The sequence below is a fragment of the Octodon degus genome, unplaced genomic scaffold (genome assembly GCF_000260255.1).
Source record: "Octodon degus isolate 3935 unplaced genomic scaffold, OctDeg1.0 scaffold00016, whole genome shotgun sequence".
NCBI classification, from domain to species: domain Eukaryota; kingdom Metazoa; phylum Chordata; class Mammalia; order Rodentia; family Octodontidae; genus Octodon; species Octodon degus.
In genome coordinates this window covers 4,847,256-4,856,700 of record NW_004524592.1, presented here as the reverse complement: position 1 = coordinate 4,856,700, position 9,445 = coordinate 4,847,256, and the positions used below count along the sequence as shown (strand labels likewise).

The 9,445-nt window shown below is 38.8% G+C and overlaps 1 protein-coding gene across 4 annotated transcripts in view; it reads right to left on the bottom strand.

Moving 5' to 3' along the window:
* Window positions 1-9,445, bottom strand: part of Erbb4 (erb-b2 receptor tyrosine kinase 4) — a 1,229,537-nt gene that overhangs the window by 381,945 nt on the left and 838,147 nt on the right. For all 4 annotated transcript variants that reach the window (XM_004626607.2, XM_004626604.2, XM_004626606.3 and 1 more), the window contains exon 5: window positions 9,100-9,165. In XM_004626607.2, the coding sequence (XP_004626664.1) occupies window positions 9,100-9,165 (66 nt within the window). The remainder of the gene's footprint in view (window positions 1-9,099; window positions 9,166-9,445) is intronic.

Here is a 9,445-nt window from a genome sequence, read left to right as displayed (position 1 = left end):
AGTCTGCATCTTGTACAGCAATTAATCACTAAGAAGAATATATGCAGTGTATTATTTGTTGAAACTGTACTTTTGATTTGATTTGAAACTGTCTCATTGCTATATGTTTATCAATAAAACTTTGAAAAGAAAAAAAAAGAATATCTCTGGAGATATTAAACTATTTTACAGCATTGCAGATAAAAATATCTCCGGTATTTCAAATGGGCACTATCTTCTTCTTCAGTTTGGAGTGAAGCACAGATGTCAACAAAGGCTGCCAACTCCAGTTCAGAATGAGCAGTGCTGTATGGGCGGTGGGGAGGGTGTCTCTCTCCTTTATCCTCAAGTGAATCAGTGGGTCACCACTTGAATGTTACACGTGCGCAGGGAATTAGCCCTTCCGCTGTTTCCCTTAATTTCACAATTTCTCTAGAAACTATAAATCCAGGAGAAGGAAAATAGCAAATAATCAAAATCAATAAGAAAGCTTATGGACATGCAAAGTTATTAGTAAAATACAAGAGTTTTAATTAAAGATGCCAGCTTCTAACAAAGCGGGCTGCTCCCCTGATTGATCCAGACTGCTGGCTCAGCTCCGCCTCGCACTCCATCCGCCCCCGCTTGCTTTCTCTCTCTAATTGGATATTTACCACACCAGCACCTTCTTTTTAAACATTTTTTTCTATGAAGATTGTAAACACAATTACACTTTAGACGAATGATATGCAAATGCATGGCTGGAAGCGTAACAAGCCTGTGAGCTTCTGAGTTTGTCATTTTGCTTTCACAATCGACTGGAAACTTTTGGAAATGTCATGGCAAAAAGTAAACTTTCATTCTGAGATGCAGTATTTTCTTACTAAAATTTCAAGGAATACAAATGGGTTTCTCAGATTTTTATGTTTTATTTCCAAATATAGCTTAGGACAAAAAGATGGAGATACATAGTTTCTAGGGTTTGCCCTAAGGATGAATGCAATATGTAATCTGGATTAAAATTATAGGTATTTCTTGTCTCTATTTTTGATGCAAAACATTTACTACATTGCCACTTGGGGGAATGACTTTCCTCATGCTGAAGCATAACAAATTATTTTAAAATGTTAAATAATTTCTAAATTTTCCTAACACACTCTATAATGTCTTTTTTTTTTTTTTTCCTGTACCAGGGATTGAAGTCAGGACCTTGCACTTGCCAAGCAAGCACTTATTCCACTGAGCTATCTCCCCACCCCAAAGTCTTTATAGAAGCAATAAGTAGTCTAAAGCATTGTTTGAAACAAAAGGTTTATTTTGTCCATATAGTAATACCCATTCACAATTAGTCACAACTGAAGAAACACATTGCTTATATTTTACAATTACTAGTTTGAATTTAAAAAGCAATTTTGATATAATCTGATTAGAGAATAATGTTATTAATAAGATGTGAATTCTACCTCCTGAAGTTTTCTTTTGGGTAAAATAATGCTTAATTATTTTAATAATGATATAAAGAGCTGAAGTAGAACCTATCTAGTCACTCCAGCAATTAAAGTACACATTTCCTTACCACTTCAGGGTAATACCTCATTTGGAAGACAGATATCTCTTTTAACCCTTTGCCAAGTGCACTTACAATTTTCAGTCAATCTCCAGGGGAGAAACATCATTTGTAAAGCAATTTAGAAGACTGAAAAGCAAGCTGAATTGTTATCAGCCTACCATTCTGCTTCTTTAATCTGCACCGACACTTGTGACTACTGCAGTACAAAACGTATGCAGAGGTGGAGAAGGCAAACGTTAATACTGCCATGAATGCTTTGGTTCCCTCTGCTCACTCAACATTCAGCGACTAAATGCGATGACCTTGGATCCAGGAGAACAGAAGGAATGTGTAAAAGGAAACCACCACACTCCTTGATAATGGCAGACCAGAGAGAATGGGACTGATTCTGTGCTCAAAGATAAGAAAGGACATGCAGTATCTATTTTAAATTAGATAAGTATGCTTCATGAATCTTGCAGGGACAGAGATAAGTTTGTTCCTTTAATCATTATTACTTATTTCTTAAGGCTCCGTGTCTCTTACACCTATACCTATTGAGCTCAGACTTAAGGACTCAGTTCTTATGAATAGACAGAGTTGTCACTCTTCCCAATAAGCCTGCTAAATAATACTTCTTTAAGCTTCCAACTTCACACGGCAGATAAGTTTGTCTCCCTGACACGACTACATTAATCCACTGAACCAATTTATTTGAGCCGTGCTGCGGAGCAATGCAGCCACGATCCTGCTGAGCTTAGAAGTCCTTTCAAGTTGGAGTCACTGCTCTCGTGTAATGTAGCTCTCAGTATCCAAGCCTGAGTTCTACCAGGACTATCTGAAGCTTTGTGAGAAATACTCTTGTTAGGTTTTTAGGGTCAGGATGCTCTAACACACACACACACACACACACACACACACACACGCACACAGATTTAAGGGGAATGAACTCAAGATTCTTTAGAAAATTAAATTCAGATTCCTCATGTCTACAATTGTAGATTTGACCACTTGATAAGATTTTACAAGCATCATTTACTTATATTAGCATTTATAAAATTAGGTCATCTAAGGTTTTTTGAAAGAATTTATTTAGAAAAATATCTGAGGGCTGGGCAACAGCTCAGTGGATTAAAGTGCCTGCAAGCAGGCACAGAGGTGGGGGGTAGTTCACTCCCAGGGCCTGCAGTGTGGGCCCTGCCCTTGGGGCATGCTGAGATGGCAGTTGTGCCTGTAATCCCAGCTCTTGGGAGGCTTAAACATGCAGATCAAGAGTCTAATCTAGCAGTGAGACCCTTCCCTAAAAAAAGAAAGAAAAAGAAAAAAAAAAAATCTGATATTTTAGAAAAATATTTTGAAATAGTTGTAACAGGTGCTGTCCTGTTGCCTGTGTCTCTGTTCACAAAGGTTTCAGCTCTCACTGTCCTTCTGTGTTCCACTTCACTGTAACCTCATAAACAGGAACTCTCTTATCTTGTCTTTACGATAAGTGGTCAATATTAAACAACTCAGGGTGACTTCTGGCTCCCCATTGAGAAGTTAGCACTAGTACTGTAGGGTGAACACATCACGTGCCCAACTCCAGCTTCCTGAGCCAGGGTTATGGGCGTTCCTTCCATAACATACTGAAAGATAATCTCAGAAATATTCTCCATATAAACAAGGAAATACTTGACAAAGCAAATGTTGAATACCTCCAGAGAAGCACTTAATGGGATTCATTTCAATCATAGGCAAAGGAAGAATTAAAAATAAGTGGGTTTGTATGGTGAATCAACAAAAGCAGAATACTGTTGAAAAACTTGTAGAACATAATTTCTCATTCTTAAAATAGAGTTAGGGTTCAGATAAAAGTTTACCTGAAGCAAGCTTTAGGGTCTAACATATTTTAGTTAAGAAGTCAGCAATTAGAAATACGATAAAGCTTACAAAATTTTACATTACATAATTGATCACATAGGTTATCCTCCATAGAATCTCTGGAGATCTCACACTGTTAGAGTATCCCTCAAAAGGTCTAATTCTCATTAAAAAATTAATCAATAACTGAAATAAATTTGATCATAAATCTAAAATTCTGGTCTTACAATAAGTATACATTTGGGTAGCTCCAAAATACATTTTAACTCAAGATGCTGTCCTATTAAAGTGTGGATAAGTAACGTATCTTTCAAGCAGGGCAGACGAAAAGTGAGAACAGGAATGAATGTCCAGGGCAAGAGGTCACATTTCTTTCTAGGCTTCTGTTTTTCCTCCCTGATACCAGGCATCAGCAGACTTCACAAAGCAAAGCTGGCTACGGGAGTTTCTCACGCACTGCCGCTCACTCAGATTCAAAAAGGATTAACTTTTCTAACACCTCTGCTTTATTAAACTATCAGTTTTATTACTGGCTGTTTAGCCTGTGCCTGAAAATATCTAAGCTTTGTGCCTATTATCAAGGTATTGAGTTTCATTCCCCAAACAGCAATCCTCTGACATAAGAGGGAATTTCCATTTTATAGACACGATGAATGAGACTCCGAAAGACCACTGTCCTGTGACAGAAAGTACAGACAACTGAGTGCTGTATCATCTGATTTTGAATCTCAGATATCAATTACCACAGTGTGTTTTACAGTAAACATGAAACAGTACTATCTTTAGAATCCCAATGTGAGGGTTGAAGTTATAGTTATCAAATTCTCATTTCAGAATGCAGTTCTCATTTCCTTAGATTTCCTTTACTCCAGTTGTAAAGTTAGATTAATGATAACTGTCTTTAACTTACCAGAAACTCATTGAAAATGGAAATACTTTATAAGCCACGAAGCTCAGAGCTACATAATACTAAAATTTGGACATGTGTGTCTTAGAAGCACGTGGGTTGAATTTAAATTCAATAGACTCCATGGAGTAGACATGGTTACTATTATCTGAGTTTTAGAGTATAGCAAGATTAGTTTCTATAACTAAAATTAAATGATTTCAATTACTTGTGACTGATGCTTTGACATATAAAGTATAAGTTGCTAATTTTCATAAGCAAAACTTCCCTCCCCTTGGTGGCAAGCAATAGATTCCACTGAATTGCACTAGGTGAGCATTGCATTTTCCATGGGAGGAGCAGGCGTACAGGGGCATCCGGACCTCAGGAAAGCTAGAAAACCAGGAGGTAAAAACTATCAAAAGCACTTATTTTTTTTTCTGTGTATACTACCTGCTTTATTCTCCAGTGCTCCTAAAGATTGGTTATTACTGCTTCTTACAACACATGTGATCCAAAACTGGAACCCTCAGACACATTGCTTCTTCAGTTTCAAGTTTCTAAGCTAGCAAAACCAGTAGTACTGGATCCAAAACATAAACTCTCCACTGAAATGAACCTCACCGGCTCAGAACCTGCTATGAGGGCTGCACCTGCTATGGAATTTCTCAACTTCAAGGCTACAGACTTTTCTTTTGATCCTTGAGATAGTATCTTCCCAAGTTTCCCAGGCTGGCTTGAAGTTGTGATCCTCCTGTCTCAGCCTCCATAAGAACTGAGTTTAGCAATGTGTGCCCTTCTACCTGGCTACTATAACATTTTATATGGAATGAATCTTATTTGTTTGAAAGAGAGGAGCTCCTGTCCATACTGAATGTTGTTCAACAGTATCCCCAGTCTACCCTCCTAGTATCAATAGATGCGCTCCTCGCCTGCCTGCTATGACAACCAGAAATATTCCAATATTAACAAATATCCCCTGGTTCGTCTCTGGTTCAGAAACACATTCTGCACATGCTTTCCTGTGCTCTTTGTGGAGGTGCAAGCCTGGGATCCCAACCATTCAGGAGGTTGAGGCAAGAGAGCTACTGTGAGATCAAGGGAAGCCTGGGCTACATAGTGAGGCACTCTTTTAGAAAATAGAGAGAAAGAGAGAAGTGGGGGAGGTAAGAGAAGGGACGAGAAAAGGAGAGGAGAGGACAAGGGAAGGGAAGGGAGGAAGGGGGAGAGGAGGGAAGGGGGAGAGGGAGGGGAGAAGAGAAGAGGGAAGGAGGGGTGGGGAGGGGAAAGGAGGTGAGGAGGGGGGGAGGAGGGAGAGTGGAGGAAAGGGGAGGGGAGGGGGGAGGAGAGGAGAGGATCCTACTTTATGACCGAGAGTTAAATATTACATAGCTCATATTTGATTACAGAGTTCCTCAAAGGCAGTAGTTCTAAGAAAAAGCCATGTCTCTGCTTGCCAATTGTCAGGAGGGTTTTCTCTTATAAAAATAACAGATGTTGATGTCAAGTATGTACTTTGTAAATGTTGGCTATCATAATCATGCCTGTTCCAAAAAATTAAAAGTTTCAGTTATTTGAACACTATCAAGGAAAGGAAAATAACTTTTGGTCAAATCTGGAGAAGCCTATATATGCTGGCTTCCCATGCTACTTTTCCATACAGATTTGCAAGCTTGTTGTTGCTGTGTCTCAGTCACACACATAAATATATAACATATAGCTAGCTAACTAGCCAGACTATATATATCATAATCTAGTTATATTGCTCTTTTATATTCTATAAAAACATAAAAAATAAAGTTATCAATTGAACTAATTTCATTTGATTTTGCTCATGAATAGTATTGAAACTATAACATAGAATTTTCATCCAGCACAAGCTGCACAGGTTGCTCCTCCCTGAGCATTACATTTAACTAAAAACTCTGAAACTAATGCAAGAGGCACCTGAATGTTCTAGGGTAGACTGCGGATACTGCAGAGCAACATTAAGTACAGACAGGAGCTCCTCTCTTTCAAACAAATAAGATTCATTCAGTATAGAGTGTTATAGTAGCCAGGTACAAGGGCAAATATTGCTAAACTCAGTTCTTATGGAAGCCGAGACAGGAGGATCTCAACTTCAAAGGAGAAATCGGAGTGGCAAGCAAGGAGAGCACTTGGGTCTGGAGCAAGCATTTGAGGAGCAACACAAGGGCAAGGCATCTTAAGCCTCCCTACCGAAGGGAAGAAGGAGACCCAGCCCTGAACCACTACTTCCCAGATCTTCGCTCCATCCTTTCCAAGCCAACGTGGTGGGGATTCCTGTCATGGTGCCCAGCACTAACAGTAGACGGCAAAGGTAGCCTCCTTGACTACTATTTAACTGAAGTACAAAGATAAAATAGGACTTAGACCAAAGCTGCTTGTTTTTAAGATAGATAGAAAACTCAGTAGATGTGTTTCATTTTGTTTTGCTTCTTTGCTCATGAAAGACTGTAGATCTTTGTGTACACCAGTGGTTTCCATGGTTGTCACTTTATCAAAAAATGCTGCAATGACTCTCATTTGTTTTAGAAATCTGAACCGCTAACAAATGGCTATGTCAATGTCATCTTGGCACTGTGTACTTCCTGTTTTTAACTTCTTTGCTATTAAAACACTGTCTCCAAGCACTGTAGGAAGTGCCTTTTAGAAAGCAGGCTAATCTTACTATAGAATCCTTTTAAAGATCTAAGTCAAAATATGCCTGCTAGATAGCATTGTTTCCATTAAATAAGTTAATTTAAATCTACTGAGATATTCTTTTTGATCTAATCTTTTGACAAGGACCCTAAAATTTGATAATGCATTGATTTATCCAGAGAATTGGAGAAAAAGCTTTCATTCACATTGCTCCTGGTGGAGGAGACTATTCTGAGCTTCTACAGAGAATGAAATCTCCACATTGAATGACCTCTACCAAGTTACAGATACATCTGTGTGGCCCCTACAAGTACCATTTCTAAGAACTAATATACAAATAATTCACATACAAATGCATGGAGTGAAACGAAGTTTCCGTAGGCTACAGTTCTGATGTGAGATCCCTAAAGAGTCGCCTGAGAAAGACTTGGTCTACCAACCATGGTATCATTGACTGGTGGTCAAACTCTAAGTTGGGGCACAGCCTCAGGCCTTAGTCAATGGCAGTATGTCCTTGCATGGGGTTGTGGGAGCCTGTCCTTGCCCTCCTTTTTGCTACTCTACCATGAGATGAAGAGTTTTGCTCTGCCACATTCACCTGCCACAATGTGCTGCCCTGTGACAGACCCACAGCCAAGGGGCTAAATCCTCAGTGACTGCAGCCTCCAGAACTATAAGACAAAATAGCTCTTTTCCTCCTCATAAGATAACTATGCCAGGTACTGGATTAAGGTACAGACAGCTGATGATCAAAGAGGTCATCAGCTAATATTTGTATGAAAATGGACAGAACATGTCTTGGGTGTACATAAATTATCTCTCTCTTTTTTTTTTTTTTGTATCTTAGGGAAGGGTCTACAGGGTATTCAGGGTCTCACTACTAGATCAGACTCCTAGTGATCCACCTGTTTACAGCCTCCCAAGCGCTAAGATTACAGGCAGGCACCACCACGCCCAGTCTCAATTGCCATCTCAGTGTGTCCTAGGGTGGGGCTGACACAGCAGGCCCAGAATCAAACTCCCTTCCCCTGTGCCTACTTGTAGGTGTGTTGCTAAAGGGTGGCTGAAGGAGAAACATAGGCCACAGATGGGAAGATACTCACTACTTTGTTCTCTTAAATTTTATGAACTTGGAACATGAAAATGCTCATGAATTTTAAAATAAATTTTAAAAATCATTGAGAATATATATTTCCTTATACTTTCTCTTTGGTGATTCACAAAGGTAATTTTTCTGTATTTCTTTATTGAAACAGAATGTAGCAAATAGCATCAACTGAGATAAATTAGAAACCTCTAAACTTTCATGCAAGTATCTAACAGATTATCACAATAATTAATATTTGCATGTTAATATATTCAATATATTTTCTGTCTTCTAATAAAGAATACATTCAAAATTGTTATTACACTGTACTCTATACATCATTTCAGTGGTTGGTATTACAGCAAGAAAACCAGACATTTACCATTTGTAGACAGCATTTTGCTTTCCACCTTTAAGAAACCATTGGTCCAAAAGATGAGCACATCGTCAGAGCTCATTGGAGTATAATATGGATTTAGGAATACTGAGAATATTAGATATTTGTCGTTATCTTCAGTGCACTTTATTATCAGATGTTACAGAAATGATAGCCTCCTACTTTTAATAGTTCATGGCTCACCCTAAGACTCATGTTCTAAGAGCAAGATTTCACTGATAACAACAGTTGCTCTATGTCCATAATTCAGTTTCTATCCCTGTGCCCTGAACAGTGCCTGGAATGTAGCAGATCCAGGGTACACTGGCTTTCCTGTCTCCTCCTCATCAGTGGATGGTAATGAAGGCACTCGGCTCAAGGAGGACAACGCCCATTTACTTGCACTTGAACTATTTTCATTTTGCCTGCATTTCAGTTTTCTACTTTTACAGATACTTACATTCTGAAGTCACAGTTCGTGTCCCTGTCACTATGTAGCAGAATCATTAACTCAGAAGCCAAAAAATATACAAGAACCAGATTACGTATTACATTTCACGGGAAAGCAATGGCATTAAGCAGCTTCTTCCCACAGAAGCATCTATCCTGAGAAGGCAAAAGCTCACTGTCATAGTTGCATGCTCACAATTACTGAAAGAATCAATTGCTAAATATTTTACCCACTGCAGGCCTATGCCTTTCCATGGGTGCACACTTACACGTCTGGCAGTGATTTTCTGTAGGTCCCCAGCATCGGCCTGAACAGGACTTGTGGCAGTGTCCACCTGTGGAGAGGGCAAAAAGGAGACAATGCTGTGATCTACATAATAAAATGTCACTCCTGGGTGAGAAGTCACTTCTTTTTTTTTTTTCTTTTGAGTCAATAACATTGTTTTATTAGGATGAAGAAGGCTTTGGGGTACATATGAAATTTGGGGATAAATTGGGTCACTTATTTCAGATATTTGATTTTCTTTTTTTTTTCTGTTTTTTTTTCCATAATTTTATTGAGAAACAAAGAGTAATGAGACAGTTTCAAACCAAATTGGTAGGTCAGTTTCAATA